At 47.6% G+C, this 22,934-nt stretch overlaps 1 protein-coding gene across 10 annotated transcripts in view; it reads right to left on the bottom strand.

Annotated features, from left to right (window-relative positions):
- ADGRB1 (adhesion G protein-coupled receptor B1) overlaps positions 1–22,934 on the bottom strand; it is a 280,813-nt gene that overhangs the window by 130,352 nt on the left and 127,527 nt on the right. For 8 of the 10 annotated variants that reach the window (XM_015617986.3, XM_015617989.3, XM_015617992.2 and 5 more), the window contains 9 exons: positions 21,984–22,091; positions 15,786–15,950; positions 13,757–13,921; positions 10,107–10,280; positions 8,248–8,412; positions 4,808–4,909; positions 3,006–3,112; positions 2,058–2,252; positions 957–1,025 (listed from right to left, as the gene is read on the bottom strand). In XM_015617986.3, coding sequence (XP_015473472.1) covers positions 957–1,025; positions 2,058–2,252; positions 3,006–3,112; positions 4,808–4,909; positions 8,248–8,412; positions 10,107–10,280; positions 13,757–13,921; positions 15,786–15,950; positions 21,984–22,091 — 1,250 coding nt within the window. The remainder of the gene's footprint in view (positions 1–956; positions 1,026–2,057; positions 2,253–3,005; positions 3,113–4,807; positions 4,910–8,247; positions 8,413–10,106; positions 10,281–13,756; positions 13,922–15,785; positions 15,951–21,983; positions 22,092–22,934) is intronic. The other 2 variants (XM_015617988.3, XM_015617995.2) reach the window with 2 other exon arrangements.

Raw genomic sequence — 22,934 nt, 5'->3', positions numbered from 1 at the left:
TTGCATGAAGGAAATACTTTTGAGTCCCTGTCTTATGTTCTAGACTTTCAAAAATATGCCAGCACTTTTTAAGAAGGTTTTCCCTGAGGACTTTGCCGGTTGGTGTGAAGATAACTGGACTCTGGTGTTGCTTTGCATGTTGAGTGATTTTTTTCCTTGATTATTTGCTGTTTCCAAATCTTTTGGTGGAATTTTACAAGAGCAACAGCTCACAAAAGGAATGGTAAAGGGACACAGGAATAGGTGTGACACAACTCCACAACAGAGAGAGCACACAAGACAAGGGACAAATAAAACACAGAAAAAAAAAGCAACAACGCCATCCCCCAGTACTTCAGAATTCAGCTACAGAATTATTCATAGAATCTTAGAATGGCCTGGGTTGGAAGGGACTTTTAAGCTCATCTAATTCCAAACTCCTGCCATGGGCAAGGACACTTTCCACATCTTGCTCAAAGCCCCATCCAACCTGGCTTTGAACACTTCCAGGAAAGAGGAGTTCAGGACTGAGCAGGATCCCTAACATGGACAGGAGAGAAATAAAACATAACTGAACCCAGAAGCTCAGCTGAGCAGACCACAGCTCTGAAAATCTCTCCTGTCCTGCATCACTTCAGACAGAAACTCAAAGCCATGTGATCCCACTTCTTTATCTTGGCAAGAGGAAAGAGTGGAATTACAGAAAGACATCAGGATTATCAACTCCAAACCAAGCCTGACCCCTGAAATCCATCCCAAATTTGGTTTACACCACCAGCATTTCACTGTCCTTCATGCAGAGAGTTTGGCTCAGAGCTGGGATCCTGTGGCTCCCTGAGTGACTCCTTTAATGTGACTCAGCCTGGAACTAAGCTCTTCTCAGGAGGTCACGTAGACACTTGGAAATTCCCTTCCTCATGGCTTAACCCTGTGCCCACAGCCTCTCTATTCCCAGGGAAGGTGCTGAAGGTTCATACCAGCTGAGCTTCCTCCCATTTTTCCCGGTTTTCCTCTGACAAAATGTTGCTGATGATCTGGACGAAGTTCTGGAGAAGGGAGACAGGAGAGGACAGAAGAGGTTGTTATGAAACATTGCCCAGGCTGGGAAGGTCACAGTGGTGTGGGAGGGACACATGAGATCTAAACATGCTCCAAAAGCGTTCTCATGATCCCATTCCCAAAAGGTTCCAGAGCATTTCACAGGTGCCCAAGGATGTTAATGGCAAAATGTGTTTTAATAAGACCTCTTTCCCACACTTTAACTACTGCATCTTTAAGGCACTGGATTTCGAATAGGTCTTGTATCCATTCCTGATGATTTTTAAGGACAGATATGGTAAATATTTGTCAGAAACTGGTTAAAAGCAGGTGATCTTCCATTGCATAAATCCTTCCATATCTTTTTTTCTATTATTTCTGTTGTTTCCAATATATGGATCCCTCAGGATCCCCTTTAGCTTGTGACCAGGCAGGAGATGCAGAGATGGATCAAGAGGCTGCTGTCCATGGTAAGACCTTTGCAGCACACGATGAGGAGGAAGGAGACAGGAAATTTCAGACTATTGATTTTTTTCTCCAGTTTTACCACTCTCTGCAGATCCTGCAGGATCAGTTTAATGTTTCAAGTCATGAGGTGATGACCCATCCCAAGGGTGTATCCTGTGGCTGCTCTGCAGCTGCTGGAAGTAAAACCCTGGGATAAGAAACCATGGTGATATTCCCCTGCATCAACACCCAGGTACCCAATGCCACAGGATTGTTTTACCTCGAGTCATTAGCCTGAAATCCCCACCAAATAATGTTCTCATATCAATTAGGCTCTGCAGTGAATTGCTATCAGGTTGAAATAGTCCAGAGTGACCTTGGCTTTCAAGTTCTTAATTTATAAACCAAGGAAGAACCACCTCGAAAGGCGAGTTTGTTAATACAGAAAGACATTTATGTTGGGAAAAATAATAATCTGATTTTCATCAGCACTGTATCAGCTACAATCAGTACCAGTAACCAAACCTGGAGCCCTGAGCATGGGCACCTCTCTAAACCCAGCCTTGGGCTCCAGGAAATGCCCCTGGGCTCACCTGCACATCCCCAGAAGTCGGGCTGTGATAAGCCCTACGGAAGATCTCTGTCATGTTCCTGAGTACGTCCATGGTGGACAGCAGGTCCCCACTGTAGCTGGTCCCATCCTGGGAGATTTCCACGAGGTTCTGGAGCACATCTGACAGCCCGTCTCCCATCAGCCCACGCTGAGCTTTGGCAAGGTGTTCCCTGGTCTGAGAAACAGAAAAGAAATGTGGGAGACGCTTTTAGGGACAGTCAAAGTTGAGTTAATGAGCTCAGTGAAGGAGCTGCCAGGGAAGGTTTTTGACCTCCCTCACAATTCAGAGTGCAAATCAGATGAATCTGACAATCTTTGCTGACCTGGGAGCCTCTGATATTTTTTTAGATGATAGAAAAGAGTGATAGATTCTAAATTGTCTTCAAAATGGTTCTAAAATGACAGAGAACTAAAAATTTGTTTTGCCCACAAAGAAGAAATTATCCTACTATGAAGTTTCTTCTGTTCACAGCCTAACAGAACATTTTTTCCCCAAAACCTTGATTTCTTACAACCAATTTGTAATTATTTTAGAGCAGACTCGGGACATTCCTGTGCCTTACCATGAACAGCAGAGGTCAGTTCTCCTAAAGACCACAGGAGACCAGCAGAAATTGCTCATAACAATTAATTTAACAGAAATAACATGCTTATTTAAAAGTGATAACGATATTTAATGATAATGTGACATGAAAAGCCTAGAAGAAGCCAGATTCTGCCAAGCTGGACATTAAAATATCCTGAAAGGAACCACTCCTTGCCCATGGAGTTCATCACAAGGTAAGCAGAGAGAACAGTGAGAGAAAATCAAGGCAGAGCTGGAAACTCCTTTTTTTTTTTTTTTCCTTCTCTTTTTGTAACTATAGCCACATAACAATTACTGGGGAGGATCCCAAAGCTGCTGAGCTGAGCAGTGGGGCTGCCTTACCATCATCTGTATGTTCCTGTAATCAATAGAAACACACTTGATGTACGTTGGAGGCTCCCAGTAAGCGATGCCTTCCTCATCTAAGATGCATCTTCGAAGGATCAGCCCTGGAAGAATGAAAGAAACAAACACGGGAGTGAGGACAGGATGAAAGGCCAAGCATTCACGGGGACGGGTCTTTTGTCATGAGTAGGAAGTCATGGGATAAGAGGACACAGCTTCGAGTTGTGCCAGGGAAAATTTGGAATGGATATGAAGGAAAAATTCTTCACTGAAAGGGTGGTCAAGCATCAGGACAAGCTGACCAGAGAAGTGATGGAATCATCATCCATAGAAATGTTAAAAATACGTGTGGACGTGGCATTGAGGGCATGATTTAGTGGTGGGCCTGGAAGTGCTGGGTTAATGGTTGGACCTGAGGATTTTAGAGGCCTTTTCCAACCTTCCTGATTCTATGGAGATCACCCAGAACTGGTCAGTGCACCACTCCAGACTCAGCTACCAGCACAAAGGGCATCAGAGGCACCTGCAGATGCCTGAATAGAAGGGATTATCTTTATTTCCTGCTCCTGCCTTCTATTACTGCAGAGCAACAGAAGGAACCGGGCAGGAAAACAGAAATTAACAAATTGGACATGGCTACTCAGGGTGAAGGGAAGGTTTCTTCTCCTGCCTTGGATGGCAGCATTTTCCCTGGCTTGGGAAGCCCCACGAGCCTCCCCAGGTGGTTTGGTCTGGTACTTGCAACTGAAGCAGGGCTTGTGCTGCCCACGCAGCCTGGAGGGGAATAAACACCCGACAGCACCAGTTCTGCATCAGCTGAAACTCTCTGAAAGCTGCTTCCAGTCCTCCCCCAGGCCTCCCCTCAGCTCCAATCCACAGAGGGGTTTGCAGTGATAATCACATGCCTTGTGATGTGGGGGAACATCAGAGATGTTCAGAGAACAGACATATCAGGGAGGAGGAAAGGGAGAGGGATCACCCTGTCCCAGCCATCATGATGCCAATTGGAAAGTCTCTGAGGATCAGGTTTGCTGGGTCTGCAGTCCCACTGATGCTGCCAAACGATTCAGTGACCTTTCTTTGGACACAGCCCTTGTAGGGCAGCATTGGGGTGATGCTGACTGTGCCAGGCTGTCTGTATCCCACACACAAAATCAAACCTTTACACATCATTGACACTGCTGCCACTAGCTCTGTTCCTGCCTGGCAGGGAGGAACACCCAGCTGAGGACAAATCCCACCACCAGCATCGCTTCTGGAGCCTTCTCTGCACCGCCTTCCACTCCCTTAGGGAACAGTAGGTAACACCATATCCTTTCAGTTTACACCAGAACGATCAGACCATCAACTTGACAGCTCAAAGGAATTTTTAGAGAGGTGCTAAGGTTTCTAAGCAGACAACGGAATTCAGATTTCTTGCTCTTATACAGCAGCTGCTTTTATGGCCACTGGAGAGAACTACAACACCCAAGTCCAGAGCTAAAGCTCTACCTGCTCTGCAAAGCTCTTTGTAGAAAATGGAGAGAACATTTCCCAGCGTTCCTTAATTTCAGATTTTTCACAGGAACAGGCAGTGGATGGATGGATGGAAACCACCTCAGATTATCCAGTAACAACTAAGAGGTTTCTGCTTAACAGTGAAAACAGAAAGCCAGACAGAGTAAATTTAGCCATGGACAAAGGGAAGGAAGTCCATGTGCCTGTCCTGTCATCCCACAAGCAGGTGCTCCTCGTCTAGGACACAAAGGATGAAGGATCCCCTGATGTGGGACCACTTCCCACCACACAGTGGCTCTTACCAGTGGCGTTACGGGGACACCGGACAGCTGCAGCATCCCCGGCTGGCGTCTCCTTCCAAACCACGGGGCCAAGACTCTCCTCGTCACAGATTTCATGGGGCTCTGCCAGGAGAGAAAAACTCCGTTTGGTAAAGCTTCCTCCTCAGCAAGGATGTGGAAAAGGGATGTATGGGAGTGTGGTCTGTGAGGCAGCAGGCCTGGAGCTGCACTCCCAGCGTTTCATCCCTCACAAAGTCACTTCACCTCTCCGGAATTTGCTCTGCCTCTCTGAAAACTGGGCATTCATCCATCCCGAGGATTAGCTCACCAAAATCCATGGGAAAGTCCACTCACATCCTTGCCTTGCCTTGTGGCAGCTCTTTGCAACAAAACTGCTGCTGCTACCCTCTAGTAAAGTTTTATTTCTTGATTTTTAATGGGCAGATCTTTTGTGGGTGAACTCCATGGCTCCAGACTCCACCTCTTCCATCCTTCAGGGTCACCACCTTCAGTGTTGGATGTATCTAAAATGAGGCTGGGCATGAATCAGTGGATTAAGAATGAAGGAAAGAACAAGTAAATGGAGAGACAAGATGGACACATCCCCTGGGTTGTCTTTATTCTGCCTGATTCCATCTTGTGCACAAAAGAGAGCATATCTGAGCCCCAAACAACTTGGAACTGCATCAGCAGCTCATTTCTAAACACTGCTGCAGAGCCCAGGAGCCTGCAGAAATGTGTTTTGAGACATCACAGGAAAAAAAAAAAATCATTGGAAGGATGGTTTTGGAAGCTTCTGTCTGTGGGTGGAACTGAGTCGGTCCTGGAGTTGGTGGGATCTGGGAGAAAAACATTCACCATGGGAGATCTTTGTGCTGAGAAACTCATTATTTACAACATGTAAAGCATGAGGATGGTGTTAAAGCTATTTGTCACTCCTGAGGGAGGGAAGGAGAAAAAAACTTGATTTAATAGTTTTTGATTACAGTTTTTATTCATTGTGCATGCAGAATTTCCAATCAAAAGGAAGCTGAGTTTGTGCCTGCAGCTGGTCAGGGCATGTCCCACTGCTGCTCTGGGACTACCCAGGGACCAACCTGGCTGTGGGGAGGGCTCAGATTTAAATTATGGGCATGGCAAGTCCTGCTGCTTTGAAGAACTCCTGCAAGACCCAACAAGCTGCCTGCACACCACTGCTCCTCCAAGAGTGTGTGGCCCCAGACCCAGCTGCAGTTCAAAGATGGATTCCTCCCCAGCAGACACTGGGAATGAATAAGCTGAATTCTCTGCCTGGAAACAGATGCTCCTTCCCTTGGTTTAAAGCTCCCTTGTGAGTAATCGCTCTTGTGATGGAACCCTGGAGGGCAGCAGGGCTCCAGCTGTGCTCTGCACATGAGCAGGACTCATCCCTGAGCCAACAGCTCGTGGCTTCTGCAGATAAGCCAGAACAGGGGTGGAAAAGAAGCAGTTTAATTTCCAGCCTGCTGACATGGAGCTGAGGGGCAGGGAGATGGAATAACCCAGTTGTGACAGCACTTGGTCACCCACAGAGCCTGTCCCAGAGCAGGGAGCTGATTTCCAAACTCTTGTCCCCCTGCTTTGACCACTGCCACAGATTGTCCCATGGCTCACAGGAGGGTTCTGGGGTGTGGAAACTTCCAGCATCATCGGCTACAAAGCAGCAGAGCACAGGGAAAAGCAGAGGGGGAGTGTTCACATCTCTCCTCCCCTTTCTCCCCCGCTGGCCTGTCAAAACTTCCTGGTCTCAACACCCCTGCAGTGTCCCTGGGGACCACTGAGGGATGCTGTAGATCAGAGATGCTCTTTAAAAATACACTGATTGGAGTTGTCTTGCCAGTGAGCGCAGGAGCAATTCCCAGGCCAGGAGAGAATCATTTCATCCTTTCCTTTTTTCTTCCTTTTTTTTCTTTTTGATGTTGCTTCACAACAAAATCCCTTTTACCAGAGCAACCTATTTGCACTGGGAGATTTTAATAACTAACCCAATTAAGTTCAATTCTTCTGCTCAAATCAAATCACGCCAGCATTTGATACTTTCTGGAGAACAAATTGAGCGGGTTTATTTTTAGCCTCTGATGTTTTCCCACCTTTTCCTTCCCTTGCAAATTAACAACTGCAGCGAGACCCTTCTGGCTGTGAACCCTGGCAGGCCCCAGTGCCTGAGACTTGCCTTTTCCTTTGGAGCACTGCACAGGCATCAACCCCTGCGGAAAGAGAAGAAAGGATCGGGCTTGTTCTGCCAGGGCCCCAGCTGGCACACGCTGAAGCTGAACTAAATCCGCCTCACTCTGTAGACACCACCAGACAACCCGGTGCTAAGATTTTCTGTGGCGAGGGAGAGCTTTGTGGCAGAGCTAGAAGAGATTCTCACACGCCACTGCTAATTGAGAGGCACAGCTTGTGAGGAGAGGTGATGCCTTTTATTAGAGCCTAGCTGGGAAGAGGGATGGGGCTGTCACACAGCCTCGTTCTCTGTCATCTCCGAGCTGAACGTGCTGGAGCTTCCATGCTGAAGCCCTCTGGCTTTCATCTCTTTGTCTTCAGCACTTTGTGAGGGAGTCTGAGGGGCTGGCTTGGCCTCCACGTGGTACATCTGCCCCCAGGAACTCCTGAATCCAAACTGCTGCCTCCTGTCCTTTAGGGAGATGCCCCCTTCCACTGGGAACACTGGGACACTGCCATGAGGATCTCACACTGAGATGCCCTGACAATTAATTACCCTTTCAGTCAAAGCTCGTGGCCTGCTACAATCAATGCAATCTGACTGCAAACATCACAAAGGCCATTGATTCCCCACCAGCAATTTCACCAGGCCCTTCCACTCAGACTGAGGAAGAAAGCAGAAATGGTGGGCAGGCCTTTATTTTGGTCTCTGTATAGTCTGAGAGGCAGGCAGAAACATTCCCACTTGGAAGTGTTTACTCCAGCTTGTTTTGCACATCCAAACCAGATTTTCATCTGCCCTACAGCTCACTCACCCTCCACTCAGCTTTTGCACTCTTCAGGAGGGAGAGATTTGGGTAAAGCTCTGACAGATGCAGACACATCTTTTTTAAAATTTCCAGTGGTGTGCAGACTTCTGAGGTAAAGGCTGGGAAACCTCTGCAGCATCCTCAGTACTTAACAACATCATGGACTTGAGACTCTGGTATCAGTTTTTGCAGCCACCAAAGAGTTTCTCTTTTCCTCCTGTAGCTCTATGGCAATGAAAAGGTGAAACCACCAAGGCAAGGCTGGTGGGATTGACCAAATTTTCATGGAAACCAACACGGCTACACTGGATTCTGCCTTGTACCTGGGTCATGGGTAGGATTTTATTAGATTACAACCCTTTGAAGCGTTCAGATCTCTGACAAAGGTTATGGAAGCCATTCCCAAAATCCAAAATTACAAAATTCCGCCGCATTCAAAGGAAAGCACGAGGAGTCTGGGGTACATACCAGGACACTTTCTGTCATTGCACTGCTTGTACTCCTCCTTGGGACCCTGGCAAGTCTGACCACCGAAGAAGGGGCCGTAGCACACCCGGTCACGTCTCTGAGTGCCACCTCCACATGTGGCAGTGCAGCTGCCCCAGACTCCCCAGGCCTGCCACTTCCCATCCACTGGAAATAAAAAAAAGAGGAAAAAGATGAGAAACAGCCTGTTATCCCAAACATCATTTGCAGCAGAAGGAAACAGAAGTGAGCAGAGGAACATATAGAGTGAGTATGGCAGGGTTTGGCAGGAAGGGAGGTCTCCTGCTTTGGATCTTTGATCCTCAACAGACATTAAATCAGTGTTCCCATTCCCATCCCATCAGTCCAAGGGTGGTTTTGTGTTCCTCCTCAGCACCTCTACGCTCTGCAAAAGCAGCCCTAACTCTTTCCTCAGGCTGAGATTTGGGGCTGCGCTCCTGAACACTCTTCCCATGGGCAAGGTCCAAGTCTAGAGTTCCCTGGGAATGTTCAGTGCCTGTGTGAAAACAGACCTTCCTGGAGGAGGTCTGGCTCAGAGATTTACAGAGACCAGCAGAGCAAAAAGCCATGAAGGGACATCAAATAAACCTCCCTCCAGCTGTTTCCATTGCACTGATGCTTCACATGCCTTGGAAAGAGTTTGGGATGTTGTGTTTTCTCCCAACATCTTTCCAGATTCAGTGGAATTGTGACTTCTTTTACGTTAACAATGACATTTATCAAAATTCTGCTTCTTTTATGTTAACAATGGCATTTATCAAAGCACCATAAAAATGTTAATTAGCCCTCAGAACAAGCCTGCAAGGTAGGGAAACATTCTCCTCTGCTGCACCACAACAACTCGGTGACAGAACTAGAACAGGACCTAAGTATGCTCTTTACTATTTGGGCGTTAATTTTGAGTTACCACATCATCTTGGGTTAAATAATTCCTTTTGGGAGTGTGGGAGATCCATGCCTGCTCCAAAAAGAAGACAAAAATTACTGAAGAAGAGGGACAGCACCAAATCCTGGTGCTTCATTTAGTGATATTTTGTGCAGTAGAAAGTATTTTTGTCAGGGAACTCTGAAATCAGTGGGACAAGGTTGTCTTAAGAGGGGTTCTGAAGCCCCTTTTTTGCCTTTGAAGATCTCCCTAAGTTGCAAAGAAGGAGTGAGATATCTATACATCCAAAGCTACTCAAAACCATGTAGGAAAATCCAACACATCTATTAAATACTTCAGATAATGGTGCTACCAGAGTGTAAAGGGATTCCCTGAAAAAACAGGTGGACCAGGATGAATTTCAGGAGGATTTATTATTTTTGTTATTACTATTATTATTACTGTTGTTAGTATTATTATTGCTGTCATTATTAGTAAGTCACAGGTGAGTAAAGTAAGTGACATAAGACTTGAACAAAGGCTTTATTGTGACAGACCTTCTCACTGATAAGGTTTAAAGCTGAAATACAATGGAGGATCCCCTGTTTGCTTGAAATATGACTGGGAATGTTGAAATGGTGGGAGGGGAGGAACAAAACAAAAAGAGGAGGGAAGCTGAAGCCCTGTGAAGCCTAGGGAAGGGTTTAATTGATATTTTCTTGGGAGGATTTTTAAGATCACACTGACAAGCTGATATCTAAGGTTAGAAAGACACTCCCTGTGGGCAATCACTCACCTCTCTGGGGTCTCCTGAAACATTTGCCAGCTGCGGATTTTGGCTGGCACAGTCTGCCGGAATGATCCAAACCTCCTTATTACTGCACCGGAAAGGGCGCAAGACTTCCCCAAAGAAACATTTTACTGGGATTGCAGAGGAAGGCAGGCCCAGAGAAAGAAGAAATCATTGGTCACCGACCTGGGCACTGGCGCAGGAAGCAGTCGCGGGTCTCCACCCAGTGTCCCTGGCACTCGGCTCCGCCGTAGGAGGGCCCGTTGCACTCCCGCGTCCGCTGCTGGGTCCCGTTGGAGCAGGAAGCGGAGCAGGAGCTCCAGCTCGACCACTCGTTCCAGTTGCCGTCCACTGAGTGGCCCAAAGAAAGAAAACGAGCGGAATGTGAAAATCTTTCCCTCTGGAAGGAGGAGCGTGGCGAGAGCCTGAGGCCTTTGCCTGCCAGGGGCTGAGGACAGAGAGTCACCGAACTTGAGAGAGGGCAAAGCTCATCAAAAAAGGGTTTGGATGACTGTGGCAGCAGGGATTTTTGGGACCCTCTGCAGCTCCCAACAGTCCCAAAGGATGCAAGTGTGGTAACATTTCAATTTTTATGTTCCACACTCCGTTTAACACCATAAAAGTTGAAATTACTGATATTGCCCATTCCAGCATGAAAGTCCAAACTAATAACATTGCAAATCACAACACAACACCACACCAGAGGGCGTGGCTCATGTTTTCACTGAACTTTGAAGGGATCACTACATTACCGTGACATTTCCCATTTGGGGCCATCAGCACTTTTACAAGAGACCCGTTTTTCAGCAAATCTGTGGAGAATGAACTTTTTCTCAAGCACAAAAATGCTCTTTCATTTGCTTTTTCATTAAAGCACACCCAGAAACTCAAATCACAGTGTTATTGACGGGAATCCACCATTCCTGCTGGCTGGGAAATGTGGGAGCAAAGGTGTGCTGGGAAGACTGGGATCAGGGTGAATGTGTGTGGTCAATGTACTTCTCTCACAGCTAAATTAATTCTGACAGGCTGGAGATGTTCCTACCCAGCAGGGTCTTTGATAATTAAATAGAGGAGGGAGGGACAAGGGAGGTTATGATAGGGACAGGGCTGGAGAGAAACAGGAATGCATCTTATTATCATGGTATGGATTGAAACATTCCCAAATGTGCTGATTAAACCCTAATTGGTCCCTGATCAACAGATCCATCACCCTGTCTGCTCTTCCTGAAGCATTTTTCTCATTAACAGTGGTCATCATGCTCAGTTTAGATCTAATTAGCTGCTAGATCTCATTCAGGAAAAACAACCTAAATCTCTGAAAAGTCTGAATTTTGGCTCAGTCACATTGCAGCTCATTTTTTTTCTTTTTTAGCTTTGCTTGTCTGCCCCAAGAAAAAAAAATGCCAACTGGTCCCCCGTGTAATCTGCAAGGAATTGATCAACCCTGTGTAATCCCCATTGCAACTGAGCTGCTTTTTGTTTGCAAACTCAGTTAAAAGAAAAAAAAAAAGGGAAAAGCATCTAAATGAGCAACTGTTAACTCAAAGTGTGCAAAATCAGGCAGGCATAAAGGTACCTCTAATAGGTGCTTTTTTTAACAATCAAAAAATGTATGTTTTTATTGTGCATAAATTCAAGGCTTCGTGCCAGTGCCTATCAATCCTAACGAGGGGAAACGTGAAACAGAGTGTTTGACAGGTGATTATTCTTTGGAAATTATCCAAACTCCACAAAGTAGGTCCCACCAGGTATAAATTAGCGTGGCTTTTCTGACTGAAAGCTGTGCTGCTAAATTTCCATGGACTGATCATAAAATCATGGAATCACAGGACGGTTTGGGTTGGAAAGGTAAAGATCATTTAATTCTAATCCCCTGCCATGGGCAGGGACACCTTCCACTATCCCAGGTTGCTCCAAGCCCTGCCCAACCTGACCTTGGACACTTCCAAAGATGGGCCAGCCACAGCTTCTCTGGCCTCATCACCCTCACAGGAAAGAATTTCTTCCTTACAATGATGGTGTCTGCCCCTCATTAATATTTCCCTGTGTTGGAAAAGTGAGAGTGGATTCACCACATTAAACATGACACTTGCCAGAAAATTGCATTTATCAAAAAAGAAGTTGAATTTTTCCAGTACCCTCCCTGCTGCTGGTGATTGGCAGCTTATCAGGAACGCAAGCATTTGGAGATGGTGAAATAAAGGAGCCAAATCCATAATCTGGTCATTCAGTGGGGGATTGGAAACAGGTAATTTCTTTGTAGTTATTCACAGGCTGTAATTTCAGAAACATTTGAAAAAAATTGGGAAACAAATGTGGCTGTGCTGTCCCTCCAGCCACCTTGCACTGATGCAAAGATGTTTCTTGGTCAAGATCTGAGGGGTTCCCACCACAGCCACCGCCAAGGACTGTCTGGTGTCATGATCACACCACAGTGGGAGTCTATCAAAAATGTTCGTTGTCTGGTGAGGGCATTGTCTTCCTCCTTTTTCCCTCTTCCAAGGACTTGGGGCTCAGCCTGTGGCATCCACAGCTCAGGAGGAACAAAGGTCCTATTGTCCCTGCAGCAGAGCATTTTTATCAGCTGTAGCAATAAATCCCCGGAGCAGGGTGGTATTAAACCCTGAGAGTGTCTGGGGTGTCAAACACCCATTGTTGTGCTTCAGTGATTCCCCCAACGCCGCTCTCATTTGGCGCTGCCAAGCCACTGATTGCCTTTGTGGCGCTAATTAGAGCTGAAGCCTTGCAGTTGGGCTGCTTGTCTTTTCCACCGCTGTTTCAGCCGCGTATTTATTTGTATTTAAATTAATTATGGATCAATGTTAACTCAGGATATGCTTTATTGCCCAAGCAATGCCAGCTCTGACTTCTTAAATTTGTCTTTTTATGACAGAGTCAATTTGGTGTCTGGGAGGTTCTTATTCCAAGTAGAGTCTTCTGGACAGCGGCCAAATATCCAAGGATAGTTACTTGGAGTGAAAACTCGATGGGAAATGCCAGGAGGCTTCTCACTGTTTTCACAAAGTTCTCATCCCTCCCACAATCCCTCTCCTCCTCCAGGGACATAATAATGTCTCATAATGATTCTCATTAAACTGGAAAAATGTCAGTTGACATTATCCAGGGATAGGGAGGGAGTTTTGGGGAGGGAGCTCGTGTACAGATCCTGTCCACCAGGATACCCAGAGTTAAATTTAGGGGCACTCTGTTGTAAACCCAGGCCTGTCAGAGGCAAGAAGCCTCTGGAGCATAAGTGGATTTCCAGGTGGTAAAAGTGACTTCATCTTGAGGTTCCTTCTGATGTTTCAGAGCAAAACCCGAGGAGAGGCATTTGGAAGTGAAATTTAGGGGCAGGGAAAAGGTAAAAAGATTAAATTTGTCATGGAAGCCATTAGGAGTCTCTTAGTCCATCTCATCACCCAGAGCAGGATCTGCCACAGAGAAAACTTGCATTTATATTGAATTAATGCACAGACAAGTAAAACTATTAATTAATTCCAGCCCAACCAACCCAGTCAGGCAAAACAACTTTAAAGCATTCAGTGGGGAGAACAGGTAAGAAGCTGAAGATAGTCTCGGAAATAGCAGTGGCAGCCAGATCCATTTAAGGTGTCCTCTGCAAGAGATCACACAAGGGAAACCTGAACCTGAGACTGAACAACCCCAGAAATCACCTCCAGGTTTCTTCTTCAGTGAATCCTTTCCTCAGGATCCTCCTTGGGGTAGTTCAGAATTTCACTGGAGTCAGCTACAGACCTTGACGAGCCATGTGAGGGAAACCGAGCTGGGGAGACCTGCTGGAGGGGAGGTTTCAGATCTGTCACTGTCCCTACCTGGGCAGAGAGCGATGTTGCAGAACTTGGTTTGCTTCTCCGGGCCCTCGCAGGGGTTCCCACCGAACTGGGGGGGTTTGCAGGTGCGGGTCCGATCCCTGTAGCCTCTCCCACAAGTGGAGGAGCACAGGCTCCACGGGGACCACTCGTCCCAGGTGCCGTGCACTGCAAGGGAAGCAGAAGAAGTGACTTTTCTCTTCCAGAGGAGGTCTGAGGAAGTGAGGGAACCCACAGGGCACAGCTTCTTCCCACCCGGCATGAGCAGCGCGTGGGAAGCTGGAGAACAAACCAACCCAAAATGTGCAAGAGGAACATCAAGTAATTTTTGTGCTTTGCTATCAACACCAAGTGCGTGCTGCTCTCCAGTCTTTGAAATAAAACACAATGCACTTTTAGCTGACCTTAATTTTTCAGATTTTTGAGCCAACAGGGAATTTTTTAAGCAAAAGATGGATTTAGCTAGAAAGGAATGAAGCCCCACCACCATTAGGGAAGCAACATCACCAACGTTTTGTCGCGTCTTTCCCTTTATTTCCTCTCTTCCAACATTTCCGCATGGAATCCTCAGAGACTACAACATTTTAAGGCTTTCAGAAAAGCTGTAGTCTGTCTACTGGTTATTATTATCCTAGGTCAGTAACACCTCAGAGGCAAAGTTAGGGAGACTTGGAAGGGTAAAATGGAATGGGCAACATCCTCCAAGAGCACTCAAGACATCACTGGTAGATCCTGGAATTAGACATCTAATCGATTTTAATCTAATCTCATTAGCCTTCTAATCTATATTAATCTAATCTTCTCCAATCTAATCTAATCTAATCTGGCCAAGTTATTTATGGAATTTTAGTCACTATAATCTCCAGAGGCCAAATGTTGTAAGAATGCACTGATCTCTCTTCAGGGACTTCATCCCTTCCAGCTTTACCAGAGAAGCTAATACCGAATCAATAATCCTTCAGAAAAATAAGAAACACAAAAAAACCCCCAAAACGGGACTTTTCCAGTCCTTCATCAATTGTTAACAATGACTGGTGCCCCAGTGTCAGGAAAGGGGGTTCAAAAGTAATTCTCACCAGGCATCTTGCATGATAAGAGATAGCCAGAGGAGGAAACACAGGAAAGAACACGGATGGTGGTTTCACCATGGATGGTGGTTTCACCATCACAGAATTGTTTCTGAACTGTGATGTTGCTGGTCAGGAGAAATGCATAACATTATTAGCTTAACAGAAAAATTCTTTAAAATAATCATAGAAACTGGTTTGGGTTAGAGGTGACCTCAGAAATCATCTCCTTCCAACTCTCTGCCATGGGCAGGGACACCTTCCACTACCCCAGAGTGCTCCAAGCTACATCCAAGCTGGTCTTGGACACTTCCAGGCAGCCACAGCTCCTCTGGGCAACCTGTGCCAGGACCTCACCACCCTTACAAGGCAGGATTTTTTCCTAATATTCAATCTAAACCTACTCTCTTTCAGTTTCAAGCCATTTCCCCTTGTCCTGTCACTCCATGCTCTTCGTAAAAAGTCACTCCCCATCTTTCTTGTAGGCTTCAGTCTCCTCAGGATGTGTTTTTTTACCAAAATTGTTCTCAGCCTGGAAATGCCCCAAAGGGCACCTGCCTGCAGGTGAACTGTGTTCATGGAGTTTAAATGGCATGGAATTGTCCACACCATGCAAAGCAGGTGCCCATCTTGTCTTTTTGCCATCTTTTTGCTTGTCTTGCCATCTTGGTCTAGCAAGAGTCTCTGCATGAGGCCTTAAAGCATAAAGAGAAGGAACAGGGAACAAAAACCATCTCCCTCCAAGAATTACAGAATCACAGAATGGTTTGGAATGGAAGATCATCTAATTCCAACCACTTCCCACTATCCCAGGTTCCTCCATGCCCCATCCAATCTCTCCTTAGACACTTCCAGAGATGGAGCAGCCACAGCTTCTCTGGGCAACCTGTGCCAGGGCCTCCCAGAAATATCTCAGTGGAGATACCACGGGCAACCAGACTCCCTCCCCTGCAGGCCACCAATACCTGGGCACACAGCAGAGTTGTTGCACTGTCTCTGCTCCCGGAGAGGGCCACTGCACTGGGTGCTGTAGGAAGACGAAACACAGAACCTGGTCCTGGTCTGCCAGCCCTCCCCGCAGGTGGTCGAGCACACGCTCCACGGGGACCACTCCTCTGCTGCAGGGTCACCTGTGGGGGTTGGAACAGAAGGTGAGGATGTGGCATCCTTGGATCTCCGGGGGAAGAAATTCCCAAGTTATGCTTGGCCGGTTGTGAGATCTGTGAGGCTGCAATGTGTCCTGCGGGTGGGGTGACAGGATGGGTGGGAGGGTGTGAGGGCATCAGGGAGAAATTGTGAGAGTTGAGAATGGGCTAAAGGGGGTTTTTTGGGTACTGTGTAGAGCTGTAGAACACATACACATGAAAAAAAAAGAAAAAGGATGCTGTGGAAGCATCAGGTTATTGGGAAGGGCAAACTCCACCACCAAAGGTTGTGTAGCCACTCCAGAACCTTGTGAGCTGGGATAGGGAGCCTCCCTTTAGAGATTGTACCAACAGGGATTAGACAGAGTAAATGTGTCCATAAATTGCTCACTTTTAAGGATTCAACCCCTTTTCCTGCCTTCTCACAGCCCCTGCCAGTGCAGGTTGGCAGAGGAGGAGCTGACAAAGCAGAAGGTGATGGTGCCTAAGAAGGGTCAGCTGATGAAATCTCAGAAAGTTTTCTTGGCATGTCCTCTGTCTGTGGAGATCTGCTTTGAGCGTGTGACACGGAACCAGGCTGACTCTTCCAGGGCATCACACAGTGCCTATCAACTGCTTTATCTGATGGGGCAGCACTGGAAAAGCAACTAAAAATATCCCACTGATGGGAGTGAAAAGCACTGAGATGTGTTCCCTTTGTCACTAATATTCCTGCTGGGGCTGCTTCAGCAGGCCACAACCTCCATATACGTCACTAATTTCACTAAGTGTGATATGAGCAGGGACCATTTTCCACTAGTTTTCACTGGGAATATTCTATTCTTTGACAAAATGCTTTTCTTCCCCACATGAAAATAAAATGCTGGTGGGTCTGTTCTATTTAACTAAGCCATGCATTGTTTGGGTTTTTTGATTTTTTCAAGGATTGCAAATAATTACACATAATAAAACTGGAACGTAGTGTTTGGTATGTATAGAACACAGGCATATGGCAAAAAATAACCAGTGTAACAGAGGGGCAACCCCTTCTCGTGAGAAATTATTCAGAACCTCAGACTGCCCCATGTTTAATCCCAAAAGGATGCATTTGGCAGACTGTGGGTGATAAGAGGGATCACAGCACTGGCTGGAACGGGTAAATATCACCCCAAGGGTCACCCACCCTGGCACCCAGCTCTTGGATGTGCTATCCCACAGCCCAAAAATATCCAATTCCCAAAGAAAGCTGGGCAGAGGATGCTGTACTGAACTGTCCAGCTGCAACGTGGGGAAGGAAAGAGACTCTGCAGCTGGAGATCTTGGTGAGGGTTATAAACCAGCTGCATGAAAATGTCAGAGCAGGAACTGTGGTGGGGACTGTAAAGGTTGGAGATCACCAAATTTCCCAATATTGCCTAAAACTCTGTAAGTCTGTGTTTTACCTCGAGGTGGTATATTTATGATTTATATTTATTTGTTTATATTTATTTACTAGTGTTTTCCACATGCAATTAAATTGTGATGCTCATCAATCTGCTCTTTGGGATTTTTGGTAGTTATCTATGTTACTTGGTTTGTGTCATGCTTTTCAGCACATCTGCTTTGAATGTCTCCTGTCATTCCGGCAGCTGGGAATTAAAAATACACCCAGCTGACTGGCCTGTTGAATTAATGTGTGTTGAGGGGGAAAAATGTAGAGGAAGACCTGTCCTTGCTGTAAAATGGACAGACTTTCACTCCTTCATTTATTGTCTGGACACAGAAAGAGGTGGAGGTGAAGATCAATCTTTCCCTGCCCCATCTGTGCCATTGCAAGCATTATCATGAGAAGCAACTGCTGTTATTCATTGAGCCAAAGTTGCTCAAAACTGTCCTACTTTTGTGTTTTGTTTCATTATTTTTCCCAGTTGGTCCCAGCTGGATGAAAGTTATGGACCACTGGCCTTTCCCTGGGATGTGTAGGAGACATTGTGTGTTTTGAGGCTACAGGAAAACATCAGTCCCATGTCCTGCTTCACAGGATCTCCTGGTAGAGTGACATCTGCATTTCCATGGCAATTTTCCTGCCTTTCCAACATCCAGCTCTGTCAGATCCAGAGTCCTGCCATGCTGCAAGCTCACCTCCAGAAAATTACATTTATGGTACCATCACTTCATCATTTGCCATCCTGAGTGTCCCAGACTTCAGCATATCCCTCTCAGGCCCACAAATCCCAACCATTCCTGCTCCTTTGCCTGCTTGGGTGCTCCATGAACCAATGGTGCCTTTGCATTTCTCCTTCCACCTTGAGCAACCTCCCCAGCTCTGCATCCAGCAGCACCCTGTCCCTCAGTGCCAGGCAGCTGGGGGATTTTGGTAGTTAAACACTCCACGTTTGGGTCCCAAAATCTTTCTGGGAGGCCAGAAGTGGGACAGGGGAAGCCTGCAGAGACACAGGGGTCTCCTCCATCAGCAGCTCATGGATTGGAGAGCTCACCGTGCCACCAACCTCACCTTCAGACCTGGCTGGGATTTTGCAATCTCCATATTCAGAAGAGCTACTGTGTCACTGGACAAATGAATGGCATCTTTGAACCAAATCCCACCTCTCCTGCCTCTTTCCTCTTTATTATTTCTGGGTTTTGCTCTTTCACAGCAGAAATAGCTGTGCTTAGAGGTAAATCTCCTCAATTATTGTCCCTCACATTGCATGAATCCCTGGCTTTTAAACCCATAACACAGTTTATTTTCTAAGTGCTGGTGACTCCCTTGGGCTTGGTGTCATTCTGAACCAAGCAATTCATCTCAGTCCCATCTGGGACATGACGTCCAGCCTAAACCTTGCACAAATTTAACAAATTTTCAAACCAAGCGAGACCCAGTTCTGAGACACTCTTCAGGCATGAGACAGATTCATTCTCAACTCGACAGAAACACAGTAGTGCCCATCATCAAAACTATGAGTGAGAAGGATTTCTGCACTCCTGTGGGTCAAATGGCAGCAAATGCAAATTACTGAGGGAAGTGTATTGCAATTACTCATCCCAGAAGAGGATTCTGACTCTGGTTTTTGATATAATGGCAAGATGCCTACCGTGCTTATTGGGTTTGAAAGCTGCCTAGTCCAGCTCAGTGCTGTTTTATAATTCAACCTGACAGAGATTACAGGATCATGGAATGGTTTGGGCTGGAAGGAGCCTTAAAGATATCTTGTTCCAACCCCCTGCCATGTGCAGGGACACTGTCCTGGCTTTCTCCAAACCACATCCAACCTGGCCTTGGACACTTCCAGGGATGGGGCATCCACTGCTCCTCTGGACAACCTCTGACAGGGTCTCACTGGCCTCACAGGGAAGATTTTCTTCCCAATATCCAATTTAAACCTGCCATCCTTCAGCTTAAATCCATTACCCCTTGTCCTGTCCCTCCATGCCCTTGTCCAAAGTCCCTCTCCAGTTCTCTTGGAGAATCTTTAGGCACTGGAAGAGGCTCTAAGTTGTCCCCAGGGCCTTTGCTTCTCCAGGCTGAACAGCCAAAGTCTTTCAGCCTGTGTTCATAGCAGAGCAGCTCCAGCCAAATTTGTCTTCATCCCCAGAGGAGAAGGGGCCAAGCCCTGCCCTGCCTCATCACCGGTGCCTGCAGGGAGTTATCTCCTCAGGATTGATTTCTATTAGTCCTGTGATGCCCCAGAGTAGCTTGGGGATTAGCAGGAGTGTCCCAAAGGATTTCCCAGGGCTCATACCCCACTTGAAGTGGGAAGATGGCCCTTGCTGCTCCCACAGATGCAGCTGCAGCAGATGGAGAGGGTCCAGCCAGTGCTGCAGAATGAGACACGCTGGGTGTTAATCCATGGGGATGTAGCACTGCAATCCAGGATCATTCCAGCTCCTGGCTGCAGTGTCCCCATCAGTGCCTGCAGCTGCTCCATGACTCCCCTCAGCACTAATGGAGCAGCACATCCCTCTGCCAGGAGCCCTCTCTGTTTTGGGGTCTGTCAGTCTGACATCTCCCCATGTGCCTCCCTTCACATCCTGCTGCTGGCAGAGTCCTCCTGGAAGCGGCCTGGGCTGAGCCAGGAGGGCCCATGCCAGGGACCTGCTGGGCTGGATCTGGCTCCTGTGCTGCTGCTGGCAGAGGCACATGGGCAGCCAGCAGCACCCTGGCTGAGAGCACAGCCCTGCCACAGCCTGGGGGCCAGCAGGACCTGGACAACAAGGACAGGAGAAAATGCTGCTCTTCAGCTGGGCAAGGCCATCCCCTCATCCACAGTCCTTATGGCTGGCATCAGCTGATTTCTGTATTTCATCTTTTTCCAGGTCTTGAGCAGATGTGAAATGCCTTATTCCCTACAATCTGTGCCCATGGGGAAGTTGTGGGCTTTGCTTCAGCATCCTCAGCTAAAAATTCCCCCTAACCCCTTGCTGGGCTGTACTCTCTGTCTCTACATCTCCATCCTGATTTCCTCGAGCAGCCTGGGACAGCCACAGGGGTGTGGGAAGCTTGCAGCAGGACAATGCACATCTCCCAGCCCATGCTGCCCTCAGGGATGCCACAGCCCAAGCCAGCCATGCTACAGCGGTGGCCACAATGGCAGGGAGGTGACAGAGACGTCACTGAGCCCAGATCCAGCACTCAGCTGCACAGCAGGAAGAAATGCCAAACTATGAACCTGATGGCAGAGTTACAGGCTGGAACAGGAGCTCCAGGGAAGCACCTGGGACCAGGCAGAGTAGGAACAACAGGGGCCTGCCTTGAAGTGCCTTCCTTCCCTCTGCCTTTGGACAGAGAGAATAAGCTCAGCTTTTCCACGTTGTAGCACTGCAAAAGTCCTCCCTCTCCTGCAGGTTTTACCAGACTCCAGGGATCCATCCTGCAGGCAGTGGAGCTGCTCTCACTGGAGGGAGCAGAGTCCGTGCAGGGTAGAGAGGAAATTGTCCCCTGTTTCGTGTTGAAAAGCAGAACCCAGACAAGTCACCCCCAGATACTCCACAGCACACGGATTCCTGATGCTGCACAGAGGCAAAGTCCTCCTGGGCTGGGTGGAGCACAGGTAACCTACACTAGAATATGACACTCTCTCACTTCTAATCAAACCATCTGTTTGAAGCCTTTCTGGAGCACAAAATGCTGGCAAGGTCACTGGGCACTGATTTTAACCTGTGGCCAGGTTCAGCAGGCTGTGCTCTGCCTGAGACCCCTGATGTGTTGAGATCCTGCCACGACACACAGGCATGAAGGGAGAGCACAGAACCTTTCCAGACTGAATCACAGAATCACAGGATGGTTTGGGTTGGAAGGAACCTTAAAGATCATCTACTTCCAACCCCCTGCCCTGGGCAGGGACACCTTCCACTAGGTCAGGTTGCCCAAACCCCCATCCAACCTGGCCTTGAACACTTCCAGGGATGGGGCAGATCAGACCTGACATGGATCTAGGTCCAATTCATCCCCATCTTCCCAGATCAAACTGTCTGATATTGCTACACATTATCCCCCTTCTGTGGCAGAAGGGTGGAAGGTCCTGCTGCAGAACCTACTGGAGGCAAGTCCTTGCACAGCACTAAAGACCCACGGAGAGAGGAAACCAATCCTGCTCTGTCCCCACCGAGCCCTGCTCACCCTCTCTCACAGCCAATGGGAAGGCATGACATGGACATCAGCAAAGGGGCTGCACTGCAGCAAGGTCAGCTTTGGCTTCATGAACCACGTGTGGTTGGGTAACTCAGACAAAGCAGTGACTCAGAGGTAGGCAAGGTGATGGGAAAACGTTCTGTGGGATGGATGGTCTTGTCAGGGCTTTGTGTCTGTCCCTTTTTGCCGTCTCTGGCTGATGGTGACGACACAAAACCCCGTGGGGTGATGGAATGGGAACAAACGGGGCGACGACCATTTGTTCAGCGTGTGACAACAACGGGGAAAATGTCCCCCACACTGACCTGGGGGGAAGGAGATGGTTAGGGGGTCATTGAAACAGTGCAGAGAGCCCAGCCCAGCTGGGCAGTGCAGTGACCAGAGCAGTGTCCCAGCTCCAGAGGCCGCTGTGGGAGGTCAGAGCTTACCTATTTGAGGTGCAGGGTACCCGTAGTGCTGCAGGTCGTCAGGGTCCTCTCGCTTTCTGTTATCTGTGGACCTCAGCGATTGGCTTCTGGAATTATAGCGTCCATTGGCTATGGCAAGGTAATGGGTCATGTAAATACACCTTGGTTCACTCTGCAAGATCTTTCACTACAAAGGTAACACGCATTAACAACAGCGACCTGCGACGTTCCCCTGACGTGGCCACCTGCTTTCCAACCCCAGCACCCCTGGCCACCAGTCTTCCCCGAGGTTTCGGCACCGAGCAGCCTGAAAGACTCGGGCTGGCTGGTGGTTCAACCCCTTCTTTTTGAGTGAGATCTGGGACCACGCAGAGTATGATCCCTTATCTCTGGTCTTTAAATAATCTCAGTGGTTTTCTAGGGTGCTCCTTGCTGCACTTGTGCTGGCACTGAATCCCACCATCCCTAGCGGTGTTTTGAGATTTATGGTGGTAACTTGCAGGGTGCTTTTGGTGAGAAATTCTGCCTTGCAACCAGCACCTGCCTAGAAATGTCCTGTAGAGGAGCCAGGAAATGCTGAGTGGAGCAGGCAGGTGAGGGCAGGTGGAAAGGAAAGGGATATCTCAATAAGATGTCTCCTTCATAGGCTTTACCCTGCCACCAGCAACAAGGAGACGTGAAAGTCTGGCATCAGCAGAGTACCAACACAGCCATAACTGGGAACTTTTCCTTCTCGGTGAGAGACAAGCTCCTGACCCTTGTGTCCTACTGAGACTCTCCCAGGGGAGCCCAGAGTGTGAAGTTCAGAAGGTAAATAATGCATCCACAGTAAATCAAAGGCATTTAGCTGTTCCTTCTGAGTCCATGCTCCACCAGCTTTCCATTTTTATTCCGTGTGGATCAGCCCTCAATTGGCTGGAGGGGAAGCTATAATTTCTGTTGTCTGTATTAGTGGACATGCTGTAACCCTGA

Source organism: Parus major, chromosome 2 (assembly GCF_001522545.3).
Source record: "Parus major isolate Abel chromosome 2, Parus_major1.1, whole genome shotgun sequence".
NCBI classification, from domain to species: Eukaryota; Metazoa; Chordata; class Aves; order Passeriformes; family Paridae; genus Parus; species Parus major.
This window is presented reverse-complemented; position numbering and strand designations above follow the sequence as displayed.